General features: G+C 41.2%; 3 protein-coding genes across 16 annotated transcripts in view; all 3 read left to right on the plus strand.

The window, feature by feature from the left end:
- Positions 1-728: 728 nt before the first annotated feature.
- LOC110951952 (uncharacterized) lies at positions 729-8,829 on the plus strand. Of its 3 annotated transcripts, XM_022195232.2 has the most exons (12): positions 729-1,128; positions 1,281-1,404; positions 1,506-1,734; positions 4,871-5,141; positions 5,242-5,496; positions 5,841-6,027; positions 6,120-6,368; positions 6,562-6,733; positions 6,858-7,006; positions 7,528-7,698; positions 8,066-8,150; positions 8,321-8,829. In XM_022195232.2, coding segments are annotated over exons 1-12 (2,208 nt in total). In that variant the 5' UTR covers positions 729-813; the 3' UTR covers positions 8,322-8,829. The 3 variants fall into 3 exon arrangements, with proteins under 3 accessions (XP_022050924.2, XP_051815190.1, XP_051815189.1); XM_051959230.1 differs by lacking the exons at positions 729-1,128; positions 1,281-1,404 and adding an exon at positions 2,271-2,342 and having other exon boundaries at positions 1,615-1,734; XM_051959229.1 differs by lacking the exons at positions 729-1,128; positions 1,281-1,404 and having other exon boundaries at positions 1,622-1,729.
- An 882-nt stretch (positions 8,830-9,711) lies between these two features.
- On the plus strand, positions 9,712-14,568 carry uchl3 (ubiquitin carboxyl-terminal esterase L3 (ubiquitin thiolesterase)). Of its 3 annotated transcripts, none has more exons than XM_051959197.1 (9): positions 9,712-9,868; positions 10,044-10,085; positions 11,098-11,226; positions 11,333-11,489; positions 12,323-12,408; positions 12,749-12,796; positions 13,444-13,519; positions 13,681-13,739; positions 13,822-14,568. In XM_051959197.1, exons 1-9 carry the CDS (start codon positions 9,827-9,829, stop codon positions 13,909-13,911), a joined length of 729 nt encoding a protein of 242 aa, XP_051815157.1. In that variant the 5' UTR covers positions 9,712-9,826; the 3' UTR covers positions 13,912-14,568. The 3 variants fall into 3 exon arrangements, with proteins under 3 accessions (XP_051815157.1, XP_022050925.1, XP_051815158.1); XM_022195233.2 differs by having other exon boundaries at positions 10,044-10,055; XM_051959198.1 differs by lacking the exon at positions 10,044-10,085.
- A 2,671-nt stretch (positions 14,569-17,239) lies between these two features.
- The window catches only part of lmo7a (LIM domain 7a), a 55,819-nt gene continuing 47,256 nt past the window's right edge, over positions 17,240-25,802 (plus strand). For 5 of the 10 annotated variants that reach the window (XM_022195237.2, XM_022195241.2, XM_022195238.2 and 2 more), the window contains exons 1-3: positions 17,242-17,615; positions 17,840-17,955; positions 24,381-24,451. In XM_022195237.2, coding sequence (XP_022050929.2) covers positions 17,887-17,955; positions 24,381-24,451 — 140 coding nt within the window. In that variant the 5' untranslated portion in view covers positions 17,242-17,615; positions 17,840-17,886. Of the gene's footprint in view, positions 17,616-17,839; positions 17,956-24,380; positions 24,452-25,802 lie in introns of all 10 variants that reach the window. The other 5 variants (XM_051959115.1, XM_022195243.2, XM_022195234.2 and 2 more) reach the window with 3 other exon arrangements.

A 25,802-nucleotide genomic window follows, 5' to 3' on the forward strand; every position in this document is an offset into this window, starting at 1 on the left:
AAGATATTGCATGATCATATTTGAGACTGTGGAGAATTTTAATGGTGTCCAAAAACCTTTTTTTCCCAACCTCTGTATATCTGTATATGCAGCTGAAATTATGGCCCTGTGGTGGAAAGAAGAAGTCAAACCTTTGCAGATACCGCTTTGCTCAGAATCGAGTGCAGCCCCGGCTAATTTCAAGCCTACCTCCTTAGGATGCAGACAGGATATCTGTTAAGACATGATGCAATTTGATTAGGAGTGGATGTGCAGTTTTTGAGGGCACCAGCGCACGTGGGCAACCAGAGAAATGAGATTGTGGATCCTCTTGGTAAAAACAGATTCAGAAGAAATGCCACAGCAATAAGCAAGACAGAGGAAAAAGCTTTACATATATAAATATATTTACATATATAAAGGAGGGCTACGACACAGTGGAAAAGGCTGTGGAATAGTAAAGGATGGCATTCGTGCTAATCTCTACACCTCAAATCATACAAAAACTGTTTGTGTCTTTTTTCGTTTTCTCAGATTTACAAGACAGAAACAGCTGAGACTTACAGAGATTGAATGCATGGACTAGAAATCATTGTTTACATACAAATGAACGGAAATTTGTTTAAAACTTGCCTTTAATTATCATTAAAGCACAGGCTTAATGAGAATTTAGTGTAAGAAGTATGTGAATTAACAGTTGGTGGCGATAGTGCTTTGAATTGTGTGAATTTAGTATTAAAGAAAAGAAAAAGGAGCTGCAGCAGACGAAGAAGAAGAAGACGGAGACGGTGGTGTAGCTCCACACCGCTTTTCTTTTTTAAGCTAATTTCCACTATGTTCAAAGCAATGACAGAGACTTGCTCTGTTTTCGGGTGCAAAGCTGATAAAGAAATCGTGAGCCTTCACGTTTTACCTAAAGATGTGAACATCCGGATGAAATGGGTGCATTTTATTTGGAAAAACCGCAACATCCCTACCAAACTTCCAGATAGGACTCGGGTTTGCAGCAGTCATTTCCCAGAAACCTGCTTTGAAAATTTTATCCAGAAACAGATGGGTTTCGCCACCAAACTTATCCTGAAGCCAGACGCTGTTCCGACCATTTATCCCGGAGATGGAGCGAGTACCAGCCATCATATTAGACCTCCGGTAAGTGGATTTATCTTCCGCACATGAAGCCACCACAGTCTAGACAAGCTGAAAACAAACCATACGACATGAATATGAGGCCGATTGTTTGTGTGGTTTTGCTCTTAATGGGGGAATCCTACAGTGAATGTTGTCTTTATGTGTTTTTTAAGAGTATTACTGCTCTGAGATCACACACTAGAGATGTGGGCTGTCAGTGTGAACCACTGGAGAAACCTCAGAGGACAGTGTCCACTCAGCTGTCACATCTCACTTTAAGACACAGACGAAGTCAAGGTGTGTCATCAGTGGCTTCTATTTATCTATTATGATAAGCTGTGCTCTTGTTTTCCCACTAAATGTAGACTAAATGCATATATGTGTGTGTAATGTTGCAGCTATCCAAGTCAAGCCACCCACCAAAGCGTTTGGAATCAACACAGACGTGTCTTCAGGCTTCGGAGGATTTCTTTCCACTACTGTAAAAGAGGAGCTTCCACCGTTGAAAAGGAGACGCATCGATGCTTTGGCGGACGGTACAGAGGAGTCAGAGGACCCCCTGCCAGATCCTGATGACATTTCACACCATCAGAGCACCTCCGCCTTTACTGACAAAACCAATGTGAGGTAATCTTTGCCAGTTACATACAGATATGCTCATAAGTTTACATACCCTGGAAGAATTCGTGATTTTTTTTGGCCATTTTTCAAAGAATATGAATGATGGCACCAAAACTTTTCTTTCACAGTGGTTTGGTGAAACCGTTTATTGTCAAACTAAATCATAATGACATTGGTCTCATCACTCCAAATGACTTTGTTCCAGAAGTTTTGAGGCATGTCTCTGTGCTCTTAGACATATTGTAAGCACGAAGCTTTGCGGCATCTGCGCGGTAACGGCTTTCTTCAGGCGATTGTGCGTCAACAACCTACACCACTTTCTTTCAGAGGGTCCTGTATTTCAGCAGAAGTCATTTTTGAATTTTTCTTTGCATCCTGAACAATTTTCCTGGCAGCTGCGGCTGAAATTTCTGTTGGTCTACCTGACCAACAGAATCCCTCATTCCTTGGATATCTTTTTATATTCCTTTCGTGTTTCATACAGTTCAATTACTTTTTTCCGCAGATCCTTTGACAATTCTTTTGCTTTCCTCATGACTTAGAATCCAGACACATCAGTGCTGCACTGGATGAAAGATGCAAGAAGCCCAGAAACTCACGCAAACAGACCACAGGTGAGGATGGTTACCTTTAGTAGCCATTCAAAATCACCAGGGGATGTACACTTGTGATCAGGGTTATTTGGGGAGTTTCTGCTGTCTAATATATATAATTTTAAAAGGGTAAACACAGCTGTTTGACAATAAATGACTTCAGCCAACCACTAACCATGAGTGGAAAATAAAGTTTGTCTCTTATCATTCATATTCTCTGAAAAATAACCAAAAAAAATGCAAATCCTGGCGGGGTATGTAAGCTTATGAACACAGCTGTACATGTAGTTGTAATAGTCTGTTGTGTTCTGCTCTGCTGCCTGACTTACAGCTCTCTCATGAGATTATTTCACTAATTATCAGATCCCTGTGAGTGAAAATTTGTGCTCAATGTGAGTTTGCTCCAGCATCTCAGCTACGTTCCACTAGTCTCTGTTTTAGTGGCGTTTCATTGAGATGTTTGCTTTATTTTTGTCATCAATTCCCGATTATTTGAATTCAAGTAATCATTCAAAATGTGAGGATTAAAGGCATTAGAGGAGATTTAATTTCCTACGACTTTGAACGTAGCATGCGCACATACAACCTCTCCCTCACCCCCCTCTAACCTCCCCCCTCTTAACATTTACGAAGAAACGCCCCCCTCCAGAAACTTGCGTAGGACTCGTGAAGTTGTCTTTTACGGCTGGGTCCCCCTGGATCTTTATCTGCCATTATGTGAAAAAAGATGAGCAAAACAAGTCACCAGCTAACTACGAAGCTATACCAAAGCAACACATACACAAAACACGTAAGTCCAAGGCGTACGTAATCTACGTAACTAGGCCTGAGCCGGAAGATTTTTGATTGACAGGAAAGGGAGCAAACCAAACGCCTCGGTCCGAGCGCGTTGATTGGCTGATGTTTTTCAGGTCCTGCCATGTCCACAGATATTTTATTTTATTTTTTATTCTTTTAGAAACCATACATACAAGTCCACTAAAGGTCAGTATATTCATTTTATGTGAATCAGACAAATTAAACAACAAAAACATCCTCCATAATCCCTTTAAGCTGCTAAAAGGGTAAAAATGACTGTTTTTGTTCATTTTAACAAACCTGTGTCGGACCCTTTGTGCACCTTTTGCTCTTTCGTCATTACAGCCTGAAAATCATAATGAAGCGTATACTGTCCTATCCAAAAAAACCAAAACAGATTTCAGTTGCTATTTGCATCGTGAAACAGACTTATATTGACAAACAGACACATATATTAAAATTCATCCAGACAGACTCGAGTGTTGAGCAAATAATAATATCAGTCGTCTGCCTTTAAGTTAGCTGTGAAGTGATGCAACCTGCATATGTGCTAAATGTGCCACTCATGCTCACTATCTTTTTTCTCTTAAACTTAAGTAAAAATTCTGTTTTTATCTCAGAATTTTATGCATTATTACAACTAAATTCTACTGAAAATTCAAAAAGAAAATTAATGTCCTGGAATAGCGACTTAAAACTACAAATTAGTGAACAAAACTGGGAAAAAAACATGCAAAAAAACTCATCAAATGTCAATTAATAGCCGTTTAAGGATTTTGCAATTCAAATGGTTAATGAGAGTATATACTACACCTGTCAAATTAAACAAATATAACAAAAACATACCAGACATATGTATAAAATGTGGATTAAAAGGAACATTACTGCACTGCATGTGGGAATGCAGTCAAATAAATAAATTCTGGACAGACATAAAAGGCCAAATGGAGAAAAGATTATTTTAGATCCAACATTATTTTTAATTTCTATATATCCAAAGAAACACAATTTCAGCAAAACAGAATCCACATTTATAGACATTAGTTCATTAATAGCCAAAAGATGTATTTCTTTAACTTGGAAGAATGTCAATGGACCAAACATCACCCAGTGGCTTAAACAAATGTTATCTACCCTACCATTGGAAAGAATAACATGTATACATAAAGCGAAACAACACTTATTTGAGAAAATATGGGGACCATTTATAAAATTTATAAAAGAACTGGACATATGTGATGGCAGGATTGACTTTTAATCCCCCTGCAGAAAGTATTAGGTTGTAAGGGATACAATTTTTGCCAGAAGGAGAAGCTGTTTTTTTTGGTTGTTTTGTTTTTTGTTCTATGTATATTTTTCTTTATTTTTATATAAATATGTCATAGAAGTTGTTGGTCTATGCTATTATGTTGAAACGCCATGTAAAACATAATCTGTGAAAATGTACATGGATGAAAAAGAATAAAAATATATTTGGCAAAAAAAAATTTCTGTTTTTCAACCTGGAACAGTCTCGCTGACACTGACTAACATTTCACTTGCTTTCTGCACGTTCACCTTCTTTACTGTCTGCATCACTAATTTCCTTTTCATTGCAGACTTATACTGTTTGTTTAATGTGTTTAATGTGCACTTTATGTATCTGCTCACCAGTTCTTAGGAGTGATGCTGCATTTAGAAAACTGACAACTTGTCCTCAACTCTACTATCTTGTAATCGGACTTTTTTGCATTTTTTTTTTCCGTCCACAGCCCCGTGACATCGGTACAAGATGTCACCAAGTATATTGTCTACGAGGACTGCCTGCTCAGCCTGTTTCATACCTGCCCCTGTTGTGGACAGACTTGTCAGGTGAACAAGTTTGTCCGGGGAACCTTTCTGTCAGTATCACAGAGATGTCCTTTCTGCCAGCTCAGCCGCAAGTGGAACAGTCAGCCGATCATTGGCAGCACCCCGGCAGGAAACCTGCATCTGTCTGCAGCTGTCAACTTCACCGGCTCCTCATTCAGACAGTTTAACAAGGTAAGAGGTCATTTGCAGTTAAAAATACACATATGGCATTGACATCTGAACAGTCCTGTGTCAGATACAGTGTGCTAATCAAGAGTTTTTCTATCTTTAGGTTATGTCTGCACTCAAGGTTCGAACCATAGCCGAAACGACATATTTTGATCATGCCAGATCGTACATGGATCCGTGTGTTTTCTCCACATGGAAGCGCTTACAAGCAGACCTCATCCAGACTCTGAGCCAGGGGGATGATGTGACACTGGGAGGCGACATGCGAGCCAAGATCCCAGGACACAACGATAAATATGGTTCCTACTCAGTGATGGACCTCCATAACGGAACCATTGTGGATGTCCAGCTGATGCAGGTGAGATCATGCTTTAGTTCCCAAACTTTTCCAGCCTTGCTTCAATGGACACCTACTCTGAATGTACTTTACTGATCCAGCTATCTGTAATAAATGAATAGTAGCCTGAATGTCAAAGACAGTCACTCCAAACTATTGGGGCACGCATTTTAAGCCCCACAGGGCAACCAGGGAGAAACAAAGTGGCAGCCTTAATTGTCTATTTTAAAATACTGTGTAATTTGGCCCGTTTCCAAGCAAGCTGTGGAAAATCGCTGTCATGAATAATGTGCTGTTATGCCTTGCCTTCAAGAGAGCATAGTTGTTGATTGGATCTGGTGGATTGATGGATCGTGTTTCCACAGAGCAGTGAAGTTGGCAGCAGTGCGAACATGGAGAAAGAGGGCCTGATCAGGAGTCTGAGTTTCCTGGAGGCGTCTGGGGTGAAGATAAACACCGTAGTGACGGACACGCACCCACAAATACAGAAGTATCTGAAAGAGCAGAAACCAGAAGTCACACATTTTTATGACATGTGGCACGCAGCAAAAGGTATGTCAAAAATTATTACTGTAATTTTAAACTTTTTGCTATGCAGCCCCCCCAAAAAATCTCACTTTCATGTGCTCATCATGTCTCCTCAGGTGTTTCTAAGAAGGTGGAGGCTCTGGCCAAGGAACAGAAGTGTGACAAGGTGAAAAAATGGCAGAAGCGTGTTGTCAACCACCTTTACTGGTCCTCCACCTCTTCGTCGTCAGGGGAAGAAGCTGTCGCTAAATGGGCGTCAATATCCAACCATGTGCAGAACATCCACAGCCACGACAATGCCCTGTTCCCAGAGTGTCAGCACTCTGGGACTGATGAGAGGCCCTCCAGGAAGTGGCTGAAGCCTGGTACGTGGAAAAACATATTCTGTGCAAAAACACGATATGGGATGAACATCTGGCCTATATTTAAGACTTTAAACTTGCCTTATTTTGAGGTAAATGTTGCTTAAACACCATTTTGCATAAAAAATTATATAGTGTAGATATGCATTACAATAAATTTGACTCTAAACATAAACTAACAATGTTTTCCTTTCAGCGTCAAAGCCCGCCTTCAAGTTCCAGAGGATTGTGGAGAACAAACGTCTGATGAGAGACGTTGCAAAACTTAGTCCGACCCATCAGATGTCGGTGATTGAGAGGTTCCACAGTGTGTTTCTGCGGTTTGCCCCCAAAAATCTGGTGTTCTCCTACCGTGGAATGCTGTGCAGGTAAACATAGTTCCTTTTTTAATGTCTGTTATTGTGAAAATGACCTAACGATGCAAAGATTCAGATTAGTCAAATGAAGACCATTTTGACAACAAGTTACAGTGTAAATACGATGTTATTTCAGGTTGTATTTGTCGGCCATTCATTTCAACGAAAATGTGACGAGAGGTCAACTGAAGACCAAAGATGGAGCCCTTGTCTACAAAATCAAGTGCCCAAAGACTAAGAAGGGGCAATGCTCCATTCAGGCTGTCAAGACTAAGCCAACATCTGGTAAGATTCAAGACCTTTAGTTAAAAATTATATATAGTATAATGCACAGTGAAATGCACTGAGCACCTGTTCCAGACAGAAACAATAGAGTAATAAGAATAATTAGAATAAAGAATAAAAACACACAAGTAATTTGCCTTCAGGCAGCGGTAGTGCCGCCCTGGGGGCAGCAGAGAGAACAGGCCGGGGTGGGTGGCCTTTAACCTGCAGTGTTTGTTGTAAATGTCCTGGAGGTTGGGGAGGGTGGTTCTGATGGTTCTCAGCTGAGTGAGTGTCAGGTCCTGGTGGTGTTAACACTCAGGTACTTAAAGCTCTCCACTCTGTCTGCCTCTGTCCTGCTGATCCTGAGTGGGTGGTTTGCCAATTGTAAAATTCTTTCTCTCTCTCTCTCTCTCTCTCTCTCTATACATATATATATATATATATATATATATATATATATATATATATATATATATATGTATGTGTGTGTGTGTATTTGCTTACACATCATTCTGGCTCTGTTGGCTCCAATGTACCAGGCTACGTGGACAACCTGCTCCAGATCCTCTTCAATGAGGTGCTCAATGATCCTGGAAGATTTACCGCTGAGCTGGACCAGCTGATCGCCCCAGAACTTCCGTCTACTGAGCCCAGAAGGTCTGACAGGGACGAGGCCATTGCTGGGATTTTGACACGATTTAGTTGTCCAGGTAGGATATGAAGCCCGCTTGTAAAACTCCTCCAAAGAGCGCAGTGAGCAGCCGATGATCCCGTGGGTGGTGTTGACGACCCTTTCACTGCATCTGCCTCTGGTCCTTATTCACATCGGCTGCTCTCACTGCATCAGTAGAGCAGAAAACATACTGGAAGACCGAGCTCACCCTGGAGGTTATCTGAGCTGCTGCCATCTGGTAGACCCACACCCATCGTCACATGCATTTATACAATACAGCACAGATGTTTAGAGTCAGACTGCACCATTATATGTGTTATTCGTATAAGCCAACTGCAATTCATCATATGTCATGCATCTATAGTGTCCTGAATTTTAATATCTCAGCTCCATCTATCTTTTAGGAGAGTGGAGTGGAAAAGAGGAGAAGTCTGAAGAACAGGAAGTGCCTCTATCCAGTCCAAGTAGCCAAGAAAACCCGTTCACTTGGTAAGAAGCAGAATATGTATCAATGTATATTTTCCTTTACAGTCTGATGGTTAGAGTTAAAACTGCAATATTTACAACAGTCATCAAACTACCAGTGACAGAATAACGGCAGGGTATTGATATTCTGTAGCTGTGTTACAAACTTTGTTCCTCTTTTTCTTAAACTCCAGAATACGTGGAGAAGCTGCTCACAACTCCGTTAACCGAGTTTATCGCCAACTGTCGTATTTCTTTTCCCTCTACCACTCACTGTGGACTGAAAGGCATAATGTGTACGAGGCATTTTCTGACTGTTGTGTCCCACTTCAGTCACCCAGAGAGTTTCTGAAGCCAACACACTGTCCCTGTCTATCAGGGATCTACTGGCAAATCTAAAACCATGACACAGGATGGTCGCCTGTTACTGTGGGTCCGGTTCAGCTGTGCAATCTCACATATATTTGTGTAAAATGTAAATATTGTTGAAAATATGTAAATAGTTTGAAGATTTTCTTACCCTGGATCTTTGGTTTTCTGTGCTTAATGTTCCCAAGTGTCTTTATTATTCATAATATTTGACTTTTACTGTCATTTTTTTTGCAGTTGTGTAATACAAATAGCCTACAAAAGCATCTGTGTGCACTTACTGTGAACATTTACTGTTTCAATAAATCAACTTTTGTACTCTGAATAATCTTCATTACAGACTGCATTGTGTGGGATTTTGCTTTTTTCAGGGTTTTCCCAGTGGCTTGCTTAACCATAAAATATCATATGAAACCATATTAACAATCAAATAATTGATGTAATCACTTTTAAAGAAGAATTACCATGCACTTGCTGGTTTCATCTTCTTAATGGCACAGATTTAAGCGTTGTCTTCTATCATACATGATGGTGAACTGAATATATATTGATTGGACAAAGCAAGGCCTTTAAAGGCTGTTTTTTTCACATTATACAGACAAAAAATGAAGGCCTAATTAAAACTACACTTTTGAACATGGTTGATACGTCTCATTAATATCTATGATAAGGGAAAGTGCCGTATCCGTAGGCCACAGGCTACGGGTACGGGTCCGTATCTGTAGACACTACCTTTGAACATTAAACACAATCGGCTGTTTTTCTCTAATGTATTTCAAGTTCATTTATTGGTTTTCCCCTTGAATTGGAGAACAACAGCGCACCCTCCTGGTTGATAAAAAAGCTAAAACGAACCTTTTTTACTTGTACATACTGGTAAACATTTTTTACATTTTTTAAATGGTTGCTAATGTCATATGAAGCTAAACATGAACTGCTTTAGACATTAGATCATACTGAAGCGAATAAACGGGAGCAGAAACATCAACCTGCCCCACGCCCATAGCCCTGGACTGGTCCACTATTACACAGAAGATAACGGCATCACGTTGAAAAAGCTTCCATTTTTAAAGAAATGAATCACAACATAGCTATTTGGATTAAATCATTATTATTATGTATTAGTAATATATTTAATATATGTGCTAAAGTCTCCAATATTTGGGCGTGGTATAATTATATTTTTTTAATGAAAGGAAGTCACCCCCGCCTTTCACCTGCTTGTCAAAGTGCACTTTCCCAGACGCGGAAGCGCTTTCCAGCTGTCAAACTGATTTTTGTGAATCACGCTCTGCTTTCGTTTGACAGGAATACAACCACTTAGCTATAAAATGGACTGTCCACGCTGGTTGCCTCTGGAGTCAAACCCAGAAGTACGTATCGTCGGTTTTCTCCAAACCGTGTTGTTTTTGTCGAAGCCATTCATTCGTAAGCATGTGAGGGGCTAGCTAGCATGTAGCTAGCAGAGAGAACAAAAGCCCTTATGGCTGCTTTGCAAACCCCAACAGCAGTTTGATTAACGTTTTTATTTGTGTCCTCTCATTTCAGGTCATGACCAAGGTACGTATTTCTGTATTTAATAGTAAACAGGTGAGGAAAATCTGAGGCAAAGTGCTGTGCAGAGGCGCAAGGCCTACCTAGCAGCGATGCTACACCCACTGTAACGTTATTTAAAAAACAAAAACAAAAGAAAGCTAACAAAGTAAAATGAGCGCCTGATAAACAGAGACAGGAGACAGCAGCTGACGAATTTACAGGCACCAGTATGCTATGTAATTTTAAAGCTCTGAAAAAAGTCCTAAGTGGACCAAACTACCATTTTCAAAGAACGGTGTATGATTAAAATAAACAATTTTATCCCCTAAACGGCACAATTTAGTTTGAAGAGGATTCTAGTTGAAACTGATTGATTTACTGACATTTGCATCACCAGTGGAAACCATGTCAGTAACAAATAAAAAACATCTGAAGTAGCTTTGTGGTAAAATAAATGCACTTAAAGTACTTTTTTTTAAAAAGGCCTCTGGTGGAGACACAAATTCTGCTTTCATTTGATGATATGTATATTTAAAAAAACAGTTACTGCTGACATACTGGTGCCTGTACATTTCTCAGCTGCTGTCTCCTGTCTAATTAGCTTTGCTGAGTAGTCTTACTTTAAACCAGAACTTTCATACAAAGAGTATGAAAGAAATCAGAAAGTTTTCACACTGAGGAAGCTGTAATCACAAAAGTTCTGCTTTTTTTCTTTAAAAAGTTTTTCAAAGTCATTAATCACTTATGAAAATAGTTGCAGATTGAATTAATAGCTTGTTTATTTAAATTAATCGCTTATTGCAGCTCTAGCAATTTATACAGTTAGTCTGGTGAACATGAATAAAAGCAGTGTTGCTCAGAATTTTCCTTTGTGTGCATGTATTTTAAACAGAAAGAATTCAACACTTTCTAATTGATGTTTTCCAGGATTTTCAGACAGAATTTTATATTGGTGGCATGTCATGAGACTATAATTAACTGAGAGAACAATTAAAGTAGTCTGTCAGATGTGTGATTGTCAGATCATCTCGATGTGCAGACCAGTTCACTCTCAACTTGTGTGTAGTTTGTCAGCTGTTTGGGTATGAAGTCAACCTGGCAGTTTGGGGATGTGTACGGACTGGACCCAGAGCTGCTCAGCATGGTGCCACGACCAGTGTGTGCAGTGCTACTCCTCTTCCCAGTGACAGAGAAGGTACCGCTAAAGTCCATCTCCACTTTAGATGTCTGCATTTGCTCATGTCCGTGGCTTTAGCAACACTTGTCAACAAATACTTCTCTCCTCTGCTACTTCTGTGCAGTATGAGGCATTCAAGCAAGAAGAGGAGGAGAAACTAAAAGATAAGCAACAGGACGTCTCCCCGGACGTCTACTTCATTAAGCAAACTATTGGAAATGCTTGTGGGACAATAGGATTAATTCATGCAGTGGCAAACAACCAGGGACACCTGGAATTTGGTGAGCATTGACTGTGTTTGCATCATATGGGACTGAGAAGTGGAAATGACGAAAAACAGACAGTTTAACACTTTATTCAGTGAACTATTGCCTTTTCTTTCTTCTGTTTCACATTGTGTCCGATCATCTACCACTGCACTAACTGGCCGGTTTATTAGGTGGACCGACAGGTGCAGTCTGCTGTAATTTAATGCATCAGCTTTGAAAAACAAGATCATGTTTCCAAAATTTATCATGTTCAGGTTTTGATGATGATGTCAAATGTGTAAATTCACCTGTATGTATATGAGGTCATAGCTGAAGGTTGATTTGTTGTAGATGTCATTATTACTCTGCCAAGGAGCATGGCGGACTCATGTGACGATCGGTGTACGTTTGTTCATCTGTGCGTAACATTACTCGAAAATGGAATAACAGATTTAGATGAAATTTTCAGGGAAGGTCAGAAGTGACACAAGGACCAAGTGTTTAGATTCTGACAGTGATGCAGCTTATAGTCTGGATCCACGGGTTTGTTTAAGATTTCTGTATCAGCACGGTGTCACTGTAACCATGACAACAAGTGAACGCTACGTCACTGCCTGCTGATGATCACATGAATGCGATCCTACTACAGATCATACGACTGAGCAGCCTTGGTGGAGTGCTAACAAATGACCCTGAACATATGTGAGGCATCATACAAGCATGCTTCATGGCTAAACAGTTGGATTGGATTACACTGGACCGTATATGTGAACCTAACGAAGGGCAGGCTGCGCATAAATCCAGTGTCGTCTTTGCTTGCAGGCGGTTTTCTGTCGACTTTACTGAATGTTGTTTTGTCTCTCCAGAGCCTGATTCTCCTCTTAAGAAGTTTCTTGAACAAACATCTAAAATGACCCCAGAGGAAAGGGCCACGTTCCTGGAAAAAGATGAGGTGGGATGAAGCGACAAAGTGGTCACATGTGGGAAGGCTTCTGATTTGTGTGATGAACTCATAGAGGGGTTATCATCTTATTATGTGTTGGAACACACTCTGGCTCAGTGTCTGTTGCTCTACATGTGCTGTATAAGTAACGATGACTACGATACCGAGACATTTCTTTTACCGTGTTATACCCACGGCAGTGAAAATGACCTAAGAAATGAGAACATTTTAATATGTAACAGATGCAGAAATGATGGGTAAGAAATGCTGTTCAGGAGGTCGTTCAAATTACCATGAAGTAGATTACAAGAAAACATCTTTTGGTCTGTTTTCCTGCTTTCTCTTCCAGAGTATACGCGTTACACATGAATCCAGCGCACAGGAGGGACAGACCGAGGTTTGAATTGACTTTTGAACTATCTCTGTATCTTTTGACAGCAATAACATCACGTTTTGTGTTGAACTTGATAGACTTAAGAGTGTTGCAAGCAAAAGAATTGATGTTCTTGAGGTGTAATTTGTTTTAAATGTGTAGACGTGGGCTTTGTGCAGTACGATCATGTGTAATAGTGTTCAAGGATCATGAGCGATAGTGATTATGGGATGTACGCAGTAGATTTAAAGAGATATGTATAATGTAATTATGTATAATGTAGACGGAGATATGTGCAATAGTGACCAAGAGAAATGTGTAAATTATGTGCAATAGGGATATATGTAGTGGAATATTATGAGTGTAGTATAGAAATGTGCAGTAATGATGGAGAGATATGTGTAAATGTTAATTATTTACTGCTTGGTTGCTTGCCTTGGTCCCCCCATTTTTGTCCGTTATGTGCACTACAGGCTATCGTTTGTTGCTTGTTTTTCTTTTTTTGCATGTCTTTGCTCAGTTATGGTTTTATGCATTTGTAATTTCTTTATTTTTGATCTGCCAATGGGACTTGAGATGGAAATTAGCCGTGCAGCTACGAGTGTACATAAATACGAACTGTCCCATTTTTAAAAATAAAATAAACATGGATCTTTTTTTGTCTGTTACAGGCCCCGAGTTTAGATGAGAAAGTGAATCTGCATTTTATAGCTTTTGTGAACGTGGGAGGACATTTATATGAACTGGGTAAGCTAACCAGGAAAGACACGAGTATGCTTTTATATAAATGATATTTAGCACCTTTTTTCACATTGTTGATCGTAGTTACTTAGCTGCTACATCTAGTGGTGACAGATTTAGACACACTTGCACTGAAACCACCTGATAAACTGTTATTTTCTGTCTAGATGGCCGGAAGCCTTTCCCTATCGTCCACGGAAAAACTTCAGAAGACACTTTGCTCGAGGTAAGACATCGCAGAATAAAACTCTCAAAACAATACCTCTTTAGGCTACGTTGCGGTTCATCGTTTTCCTCGTGTGTTCCAGGATGCCGTAGAGGTTTGTAAGATCTTCATGGCTCGTGACCCTCAGGAGGTTCGTTTCACCATCATTGCCCTGTCCAAAGATTCATACTGAGGAAACCCTGTGGAAAAGAAAACCTTACTGCCAAACATTCTTAAGTGCTGATTGTATTAGAAAATTACCTTTCACTCAAAATGCTATCACAAATAATATGACTCTGAAGTAATGCTCCACTTACATAAATTGTTAATTAATTCTAAGGGAATTCGAATGCCGTTGTGTAATTAAAAGTATATATTGTAAAGATCCAAATCTTCTGGTTCCCCACGGCTGAAACATTTCTAAATGTTCTGCAGAAATCAACTGACAACGAAGCTGCACTTTGGTTTGTTTAAATGGTGTGTTTTGCTTTCAGTGAAGAAGGAACTTCCAGACATTTCGCAGAGGGAACTTTTTTTTTTTACTCGATGATAGTTCAAAGATGCATACTGTATGTAGTGATTTGTTTTTGATGATACGCCTAACCACATGGTTGAAATAAGCTGAAGAAACACAGGCTTTAATTTCATTCATAGCTTTGAAAAAAAAAGTGATAGGCTAATGTTGTCGTATGAAGTGATGGTGTTATGAAAAGCTTATCGGGAAAAAAAACTCATCTCCTTGAAGTGAAGCCAACTGAACATGCAAACTGCACATCTGTGTGGAAGGTGCCTACATTTTTTGTAATAAGAATTAGAGATTCTATCAAATAAAAGGCAACTTTATTAAACATTTCTTTTGTGGATCTTCTCTGTTTCAACTTATTGTCTGAGGTGTACACTTTAATCAGGCAGAATTCAACAGGTATGTAAAAAATGGTCAATATGCATGCCTCACCCCCCCCCCCCCCAAAAAAAAAAAAATTAAAAAGTTGATGTTTTGTGATTGGAAATTAACTTAAATATCAAGCAAACTACATCAGGTTTGTCTTTCCTTGTGTGACTTGTTAATTTCATGGAAGCAGACAATGGTTGGAAAAGAAGTGCATAAACCGTTGTACTTTTCAGCTTTATTTTGCTTCTCCTTTGCTGCTGTTTTCCTTGGAGAAGCTCAACTTGGTCAAACTTAACTTTGCTCTTTGTGAATATTGGTGTAGCTCTTAGGTTTGCAACAATCTTTATTCTGCTGCGCGCTGACACATTCATTTGTCTGAGGAGTCTAAGAAACCTTGTTTTCATTGTAAAATGCTTCTAGTTGTTTGCAGAGAATGTAGCTCAAAACAGAAGCTGCTTTATTCTCTCACACTTTGTGTGGACAAACTAAAGAAAAAGAAGCGACTAGACAAGCCCTCAGTAGATGGCAGAACCACACCCATGCATTGATCATCCTACATATATCCCTTCCTATACAAATGATGCAAGAAATGTGCTAAGTGACCCCTTGACCTTGATCTACTGACGTCTAATTCCACAGCTGAGCAGAGGACCTTAGGCTGATCTTCAGTGCCAAGTTTGATTATCCTGACTTCAGCACTTGCAGAGATATCTGAACGGACATACATACATACCCAGCCAGCCAGATACCGAAGCGAATGCAGTAACCCCGCTGACGTACACGTCAGGGCGTGGTTAATGAGAGGAAGAAAAGGTGCCAGAGGTATACCGGACTCCTCTTCCTCTTCTTCCTTTATCATCACCACTGTGATAAAGCACATAGCAGGGGTTAAGAGTATTAGAAAGCTTATTAATCTGAATTACACTGAATCAAAAGGTAAAATGAGCTCTGTACAGCATCCTGCAGCCCACAGATAAAAGGCTCTTCTTCATTTTTAACCTAATTTACTTGTGCAGCTTTACATAAAAGGTTGATTTTTTTTTTTTTGGTTATGTTAGCTGAAGTGTGTGAGCTGGAAAACATTAACGCATCGAAAGTTAAAGTATTCATGAGTGCTGAGGTGCGTCTGTGCGCACCGCACCTCAGCAGGTGAGCTCAATTAGAGGCAATCAGCAGCACACGCCAGAAACTCAATAGTATAAACGCTAAACCAGTCATTCTGGCTGGCGAACGGAGCAACAGCAGCAGAACAAAGACAATGAAAGAAACCACGGACTAAAAAAGGACTGAAACCAAAGAGGCTGCCGGTGTCGTGCCAAAGTAGTTACCCCCCGATAGAAACGGCACCGGTAAGCTCATGTGTCTCACTGGACTGGTTGAAGTGTGACACGTTTGCATTGTATTACCTGGTTAATATTGATGTGTGGATAAAACTTCTAAGGAGTAACGTGTGTTATTTTGAATGCCTACTGTTTATTTGGCTGAAAATATTTATGTGCGTTATTAGATAAAGAGTCCATTATTTGCTGGAACCTTTGTTTAAGAAGTGGTTTATGAATGGCAGTGGTTAGATGAGTTTTGCTTTATTATATTCATTGGTAAATGCAAAGAGCTGTTAAAATACCAATGTAAAATCTGTTAAGTGCTTGTAAAATCCATATAAAATAATTTGGGTAATGATGAGTAAATTGTTCTAAAATGTAGGACTCAATTTGTTTATTTAAAACCTGATTGTGTATTATGGGTTTAAAAAATGATTGTGTATGCTAAATGCTTGCGTTACTGCTTCTGTATAATCTGTCAAAACATCTAAATGCCTGTTTTTAAAAATGCTACATATTTGAAGTTATTTCTGTAGGTCTTGTATTAAAATCTGAATTTACAAAGGAGCTACAGCTGTAAATGTAACTGAGTAGAAGGCACTGCTCTCTGAAATGCTCAAGTAACCTAAATATTGGACTGAAATGTGTGTATGCATGCATGGAAAGTTCCCACAACATTGGCTGACATTACAGTAATAATGGTTCAAAGAAAACCTTTTAATCTAAAGTTCCAGAATGTTCAAAGGACATTTATGATTTCAAATAATGTTATTAAGCTAAATCAGAAAGTTTTAATAGATGATCATGTCAGATTATGTTACCTGAACATTCTCAAGGCAGCATTAAAAAAATCTTTTCTAGATGTTATCGAGGTCTCAGGAGACAGAATGTGTTTTTAGAAAACGTTCCTGTAATTTGATGCATTACCAAAGGTGGAATGTTTCCGAGGGTGTTTTATGGGATGTTGCTGTTGAACATTATTCTATGAAGCATTCCCACTGACTTACATGAAAACAAAGGGAGAACATTTGGGATTTTATGTTGCCTTTAAAAAGAACATTCTGGGAACCAACAGCAAACATTACTGGAACTTTCTCAGAATGATTTTTAGAACAAAAAGCATCCAGCTGGGTTGTTACTTTTTAGGCATTTGTTTACATTTTTCACTGGCTTTGTTTCTCATCCTACAATGCTCCATCTGCACCGCTGGGTGGCGCTGCAGGAGAGACGTTAGCTGTAGAAGTCCTTCGAACAGGAAAGTTGTCCAGGGGCTCCAACTTTTTTGACATTTTTGTGTGTGAAGCCCTGCAGTCCACAGGGCTCTTTTCTTTTCTTTTTAGCAGTTTCTCCAGAAGAACTGCATTCTGCTGCTTCAGTTCCACTTTAGTGCATCTCTGCTGCTGTTTCTGAAGCGGTGAAACTCTGATCCAAACCTCAGAGCGCGATAATAGCCGTGAACTCGAGCCTTTGCGTTCACCTGGAAGCAGCTCAGGAGATCCGTGGGTGGTCCCCGGACCTCAGCTTGGAGACCCTCCTGCCATGAGTGTTCATCTGGAGCAGCTTTAAACTCGCGGCCAGGAGTGCGTCTCTCCTGAATCCAGCGCACGGAGACTCGTGTGATCGCTGCGTAAAGGTGGAGCGCGACGGAAACAAACCGCAGGTGTGTCGGATGAAAAGAAACGGGTAAGCGGCTGAGAGGTGATGCAGACGGAATGTGTTACTGTTACACCTTGCATTCACTCACTGATGAGCTGAAAGAAAGCACAATAGGAGGCATATTTGTTGAATGAGAGAGCGTGATTACTGGCTCACCTGTGTGCGCTCTGACTAGTTTTAAGGTGAGTAAATTGTGTCTGCTTTGTTTGAACTGGCTCACATTCACGTGGACTTTAAATGCGTCCCATTAGGAACCCACTCGGCCCGCCAGTGAAGCTCGGATAATACGTTTTTTGTGATGGAGTGGCGTGAGCAGTCCTCTGTCAGCTGCGACGAAGCCTACTTGGAGGCGCAGAGATGGATTGAGGTGAGTGAGAACTTCCTCAAAGCTTTTCTTCACACTTTCTGACAGGACTCCCGTAACGCACCCAAATGTGACATAAAACTGGCTGCTGAAAAGTTATCTTTTGAGACTTTTCCTTGTTTATGATGATGTATGATTGTATTTGGCTACTCTAAAGTGGAGCTGACCTTTATCCACCGATGCATTCCTGTTTGAGAGGGAAGTTTATGGCTGAAAGCTGAGCTGAGTCCCAAATAATAGCACCCTGCACCAGCAGATGTATGGAGGCATGTGTCACATCTGACCTCAGGTAGCTGGTGAGATAAATCTTTTCTTTTGGAACTAGAAATGAGTTAGCCTTGCCCTCTGTCTTATCTGTACACATATGTAGCTTTGACCTCATTCATCATTACTACTGGCTGCTGCTTCTTTTTGTCAGGTCTTGCCTAGACCTGCTTGTAAGTTGTTTTTTTTTTTGTTTTGTTTTTTTTAATGTTTCTGGGACTTTTAACTCCAGTTGCAAGCAGGTAGAAAGGAAAAATCAACACAGCTACACACCTACAATAGGCACGGATCAAGCCAGGTTCATAAAATGGCATAAAACTGGGTTTTTACTCATGATTTATGGCACGGTAATGAATCAAAACACATGTAATGCTTGTGACAAACCACTGAAACTGTAATGTAAGCAATCAAGAGTCATAATTGCCCGCTTTTCTGTGGCAGCCATCAAAATTTTGAAAACTTGCCAACACACACAGAACTTTCAGCAGCAGTCCCATTTCATTTTTTCTAAAATGTCATATCTGGAATTTCCACTCAACCTCAAGCCGAACTCTTCCTTTCTTTTCTCTTCACAAGCAGCTAAAATTATGTTTCCTCATCTCGCAAAGTTCTCCTCCCAGCAGGGTGGCACGGAGCTGCAGCACGGCTCTGACTAAACAAATATTGTTCTAATTTCATGAGGGGTGAATCTGAATGCTTTCGATGTGACATCAGTGTCTCTCACACTTGCACACTGGCCCATTGTAGTGGCTTAGCTCCGTGGGCCGAGGTGGGGGCTTGATCTCAGGCAGCGGGGGCTGATTAGGGAGAGGGAGCAGAACAAATAAGTAAAGGTAAAGGACACAGAGGTGTTATGTATGAGAGGGGTTGTCACAGAAGAAATACAAGAGCAATCAGAGCTCTGGCACAGGGAGGAAGGTGGAGAGGGGGGGTACGGATTCCCATCAAAGAGAAAGTTTTGTCTGTTGGATTCTGCCACTGAATGATTAACAAGCTGCTCGGCTTCACAGCCCTTTAAACAGAGGCATGTGTGCACGGCGAGGTTGGTGGTGTTGTTAAAAAACTAGACTAAATGGTCTGGAGCCTGTCACATGGACACATTCCTGCATTAGCTGCCATGGCTGTGAGCGTAGCCCCCTTAGAGCTGGCCGGCTGTCAGCACAGAGCGCTGTGTCCTACAACCACACGGCCCGCTGGAATAATGGAGCTCCTTGTTAGCCGAATAGAAAAAGGCTTCAAGTGTGACAGTTATGACAGTCAAGAACAAGCGGCAGTGTTTGTGCAACTTACAGGTCAGAGGATCGTGGCTGCCTGGTGTGAGCAGCGGTGATGTAATGAGGGCTCAAGTATTCGATTTTAATTCAGCGGTTTTTGTGGTTTCACAAAAGCAAACATACAGTGTCGTATAAATAAATCACAGGACGCGTCATGACGCTTTTCCTGCACTTAGAAAGATCTTACCCAGAACACTTAGAAAAGCTCTTTAAACAGGTAATCAGTCGGGTCTGGTTGGAGGTCATGTAACAACGCAGGCTGGAATCTGTGAAAGATTTCAACTCTAGCATTGATTTTACTGCTCTGTTTGTGCACATCTGCTGGAAAAGGACCGTATCGCGTTGCTCGCATAGTTTGGAGCAAAGCAGACGTTCAAAGGTAACACAATCCTGTGGACGTCTTCAAGTTTTGCTGCTTCTCTTGTTGTTGCTCTCGTGTAAAACTGAACCAGATCCAAGCTTCCGGATGGTTTTGGTGGATGTCGGGGAAACAACGTAGCACGATTCTGCCTTTTTTTTGCCATTTTATACTATGTCATTTGTGATTAGTCATCTCGTTATTCTTTTTAAATGTGTTAGAAAATCTGTGATAAATGTCAGTTTGAGTTTTTTGTTTGTTGGTTTTATTGGACAGAAATGTATTCTATTTATGATGGTATATATCACAGAAAAGGAGAGTTTTCCTGAGAGGCTTGAACTAAGCAAGAAAACTTAATTTAATATTATCAGTACATCAGCTTATTGTTAAGTCAGTTTCCTTGAATTAGAAACGCAAAGATTAAGATCTCAGCTGATTTTATATGTGGCTGGAAATTCTCATTAAAAAAAATGGGCATGAGTGGGAGTCTTCTGGTGATACAGAGTTAGATATTCAACTGAAGTGTCTTTTTTTTCAGGAAACGAAGTCGTTGTTTCTCAACATAACATCAAAGACAAGCTTTTAGTGGCTATCTTAGGAAAAAATTGGGTAGAAAATACACTCCAAATTACCCCCAATAAAACTGTCATGTGGAAGGATTACTTGCCCTAGACATTTTGAATTTTTTGAGTATGTTTTTGTGGCAGTCCTGTAAGCAGCACTCATGAATTTTCTTCCATGACCCATGCCATTGTGTCATTGTCCGTCATACTAAGACATTAGTCACCTCACTGTAGCCCCACTCAGGACTTCTGGGGGGTTTTTTTTTTTGGACTGTTTTGATAGAAAGCAATTAGTAACGGGCCACATGCATTCAGAAGTACTCACGTGAAACGGGCCCTCACACAAGAGCCCATTCACCCGCAGTTACATGTTGATGTACTTCCATTATTCTAATATGCCGACGTGTCCCTGCTAATGGCTGCCACACTGGTATGTTTTCTTCTTGAGTCACAAATATCTGGATAATGTCCCAGCTGCCCTCTGATGACCCGTGCCCCTGTCCGCTGTGGAAGGAACAAAACATTTTAGGAACAAATGGTAGCAGTGGGGGGGCTGCATCCCCACAAACCTTGAATACAGATTTGCCTCAGTGCCCGAAATGAATAAACAATAACTGTGGTCGTGGACTCTCCCAAGACTCCATTCTTGGTTCACTGCAATAATAATTAATTTCACACCAGCTTTCAGGGCCTATAATGACCTGCAAGGACCACGTTTCTGTCTCTTAGTTCGGACATGTTCAGCGGCGCATTCTTGAGGGGGGGCGAGGGTGGTTTTTACAGGAAGGCAAGCTGTTTTTGAAATCTCTGCTCTGGCCTTAAATCTCCCTGTTAAATCAGGGTAGCAGTATGTTGTTGCAGATTAGAGCTGTTATCCCACATGGCAGGTTCAACAGGAGGGAGAGGGCACAGCAGGCTTGGATCTAAGGGGGAGTTAATACCTCTAATGATGACGATAGAGGAGAAAAGCTCAGTGCCGGTGCCAGGGCGGGTCCCACACTTGAGCTGGGAGATGATATCTTAACTCTCCCATTCATTCTGATCGCCTGATGTAACTACGATAAGAGGAATAAAACATTAAGAACAAACGGTGGCAGATGAAGTCACGGTGGCTGTGCTGTTTCCATCTCCATTGTTTGTTTGCATGCATGTGAATCCCAGCTGCTGCTCCCACATCCACAGAACAGTAGGGGTCAGGATTTCACATGCCAGCTGCACTGCCTGACTGATACTGTAAGGCTTGTTTGCTCTCTGTGTGAATGTGTGCGTCTTGCATTTGGCAGATTTGCGTGTCTGTCTGTGTTCCTGTCTTGCATTCCCACTGTCTGGTTCCGATTGCATTTGTGTCAGTGAAAGAGGAGCATGCCAAGATCTCGGTATGCTTCGCACACAAAACAAATATTTCCAAACAGATGCTTGATCGCATTATGCAAATGCAGAAAGGCTGCAGACGGCCAGGGTGTGAGAACTTTAATCTTTATTCATCCATTACAACGTGGTGTAATTCTCATGGAATGATGGGTATTTGAGGCCTCGGCCATCTCAGGTTGCCGTGGGTGTGGTCTGAGGTGGAGCACGACATGTTTGACAGTAATAATAGTGGCTTCCAGTCGGTCTCTGTAATTGTTCTGGTTTCTCCTGTCCTCCTCAACATGAAGGCCTGTACTCAGCTATGCCAGTGTGTGTCCCAGCTTTTGTCCCGTTTCTCTTGGACAAAGAAAATCAGACAAAAGGCTTAGAATAAGGCACCTCTGGCCGATTTGGTGGCTGAGACTCGTCCGACTCGTTTGGCTTTGTGTGTGAGTGTGTGCATGCATGTTGTTGTTGGTGCCCGCTGTGCCTCCTCCACTGAACAGTAGCGTGACACGTGAACTCATCCGCCCTGCAAATGAGGTTAATGTTTTAATTTTTTCATATCGTATTCACCCAGATGCCTGCTGTACCTTCTGCATAAACGCTACTTTGTTTTGAGTGTTATCAGCTCCTAAAATAAAATGATGCACACGCTCCCGCAGCAACTGTTCCAGAGCTTGCTGTGCAGCCAAATGTGACTGCCAGCAGAGTCGTAACCTCTGCCAGAGAGGGCAGGGTTTTAGCTCGGGTTTTAGGGGAAAACTTAGCAGAATATCTCACACACTGACTTCAGTGAAATGCGCTGGAAAGTTCGACTTGTGGCCAAGAAACAAGTGATTAGTGCTTGGTATGAATCCAGATCCAGTCAGTTTGTAGAGAGTCTTCCAAACATTGCAGGACTGGGGATTTCTGAGCGTACTACACTTACTAGAATGCAAAACAATGCAGTCATCCCTGTATAGAAATGTATAAAATAATGTGTTTTTTTTGCACATCCACATGCAGATTTTAACACCTACATTCAAACAACAAATATAAAGGACTGTACAGAATGTACTCTTTGTATTCTAAGGCTCAGGTACCGAGCGGTCAAGTTGTTGGAGAAATATTCCAACAAAAAGGACCAGGAAGTACAGTGAAGGAGCGGCCTTTAGGATGTCAGCCCAGCTTTTTAGGATAACTAAGCTGAATATCTCACACACTGACATGAGTGAAATACGTTGGAAAGTTAATTCTTTGTCCAAGAAACAAATGATTAGTGTTTGGTAGGACTCCAGGTCCATTATGTTTTTAAAAACTCATCCAGACATTGCAAGACTGGGGATTTTTTGAGTGTACAACACTTACTAGAATGCAAAAAATACTGTATGCATTCATGCATAGGCCTAAAATGATTTGCTTTGATGCACATCCAAATGCAAATTTACAAACCTGCTTTTAAAAAAGCAAATATACAAAATGTGTAGAAGTAGCAGATACATTATATATTCTAAGACGCTGTTTTTCTCAGATTTACTAGCTCAGGTAACGAGTGGTCGGGTAGATGATGGATGAATATTCCAGCAAGTTCAGCGAAGGAGTGGCTTTTAGGATTTCAGCCCAGTTTTTTTTTTTTTTTTTTTTTTGGGATATTTTAGCTGAAGATCTCACTGACTTCAGTGAAATACACTGGAAAGTTGCATCTTTGGACAAGAAACAAGTGATTAGAGTTTGATAGGAATCCAGGTCCAGTGTGTTTTTGAAAAGTCATCCAAGTATTTCAAGACGGGGGATTTCAGAGAATACAACACTTACTGTGATGGATAAAACTGTTGCATCCATGTGTATAAGGGATCCTACATTCACTACCTGGTGTACTATTTGTGTAGGTTTTACTAGCTCAGGTATGGAGTTGTAAATAAATATTCTTACAAAACAGACCAGGAAGTTCAGTGGAAGGCGTGGCCATCAGCAGGAATTTGATATCCCACATCAAACTTACAGTTCCACATGAAACTATGAAAACCAAAGTATTGTTTAAGAGCAAACACATCTTGAATTCATGAATAGCGGCATGCTTGGAGAGACAAAAAAAAATGTATAGGCATTGTTTTAAAATAAAGACTGTTTGTTTCTACTGTATATGCATGTGTTTAAGTGTGTAATGCTGCACGTCATGCGTGCAGTGAGTGTGTGTTTGTCTGCATAATGGCTCTTGGTGTTCCTGCAGCAGTGGTTTGAGATCATGGGAAAGGCATGAGGCTATAACACAGTGCTGTGTTCCTCCAGATGCTCCCATCGCCTTGTGGCTTGGGCAGTCTGGCTCCAGCACTAGTTTTAGCGCAGCTCTCCCGCTTACAGAAGCTTTTTAGCACTGACGTGAGAAGAAGCGAGCGGCTTGAAGGGCTCCTGAGGAATACCTGAGGAACTGTGCTCAACTCTGTCCCGCTGAGACGGTGTAGGAACTCAGGAGGAAATACCTCTGGCTTCCTCTGCTACTGTTCTCAACATCCTACCTTTCTTCTCCAGCCTCCCCACCCCTCTTCACACGCTGCCTCCACCCCTCGTCTCCTCACCCAACCCCTCCTTGCTGTTTTGCTCACTGTTTTTCTATCGCTTGTTTTTTTTTTTTTCCAGGCAGTAACCAAGAAAAAATTCGGGGGCAACGACTTCCGATCAGCGCTGGAGAATGGCGTTCTGTTGTGTGAGTAAGTACTCTGCTTTTCCCAGGCAGCTCTCTTAAGGCACTCATTCATAAGGAATCCCTCTGCTCTCCTCCGGGTCTGCACTCCGACGTAAGTGTTACTGATATTTCCCAGGCCGACCCCCTGCCGGGTCACTGTTTGTTTGCTGGCCACATAAAGTGAGCCAGTGTTTTTGGAGACGGCACAATAGAGATGTGGTTATTTGATGTTTTCATTGTCAGATCTTCTTCCTGTGGTCTTGAGATGGGATCTATTTCAAGAGGAGCTGTGTTGTCTGTTTAACACATGTTACAGATCTGCGGATCAGGCGGAGTGCCATCAGTGCTTTAATAAGAGCTGTGAGAAGTCATGTAGTGAATGGAAAGCCTCCATCTGAAACCACAGTGGCGAGTCAGGGCTCCCTGCTTTCTCATTAGCCCGGGTGCACCAAGAGTTTTGATGAGTTGGAAGAACAAATTTATCCGTGCAGAATTGGCCTCTGCATTGATTCTCTAACTGCTCTTCTAAGAGTTGTGGCTTTTCTTAGACCGAGGGTGTGTGTGAGGGATAGCATCATGTTCCTTTATGCATGTGGGCAGCCCTGCTCGATGGACACAGTGATGTGATTTGCACGAATCAGCAGGACGCTGTAATTACCAGCAGCCCATGCAGAATCTCCCAAACCTCGATTGGCGTCGGTTCAAGGAAGAAGCCATTCATTGTGCTGATCTGAGCCTGACTCCACTGTTTGCTTAATCACAGAGAACAACACAGACGTTTTCATTCAATGAGCTGTCCGTGTTTTCTCGAGGAAGAGGAAGGCTGATTAAATCACCTTCACCTAGAAACTCGGCCTCCATCCCTATTGTGTTGTGGTTATCACAGCTTCTTGCTTGGAAAGGAATGTTTAGTGTCGGTCACACACATGATTATATCCTACTTAGCTTCAAGTGTGTGTTATCTTATGGGGCTCTATTGTTTCACTGCTAAATGACAAACCTGAACCCTACTGCCCTCTGCATTCTTTAGCATCTATTGTCAGCCCATGCAGTAGTCTTACACGACCCCATCCGCCCCCAGTCTGCAGCCTTTACAAATTATTTTGCCTCATGTTGAGCTGTTCACTGTCTGAACCTTAAAATATCAGCACAAGTATACCACTTATTTTAAGCAGAAGAGAGAGGTTTCCGATGGTTCTCATCTGTACCGGGCCACTGGGTAAGTTATTCGAATCTAAGCTTAAAGTCCTGATATTTCATCTAAAACCATCATCCATCCTCTATACACCGCTTTATCCTCACTAGGGTCGCGGGGGGTGCTGGAGCCTATCCCAGCTGACTTGGGCGAAGGCAGGGTAAAACCATCATGTCTCTTT

This window comes from Acanthochromis polyacanthus, chromosome 14, assembly GCF_021347895.1.
Source record: "Acanthochromis polyacanthus isolate Apoly-LR-REF ecotype Palm Island chromosome 14, KAUST_Apoly_ChrSc, whole genome shotgun sequence".
In the NCBI taxonomy this organism is placed as follows: Eukaryota; Metazoa; Chordata; class Actinopteri; family Pomacentridae; genus Acanthochromis; species Acanthochromis polyacanthus.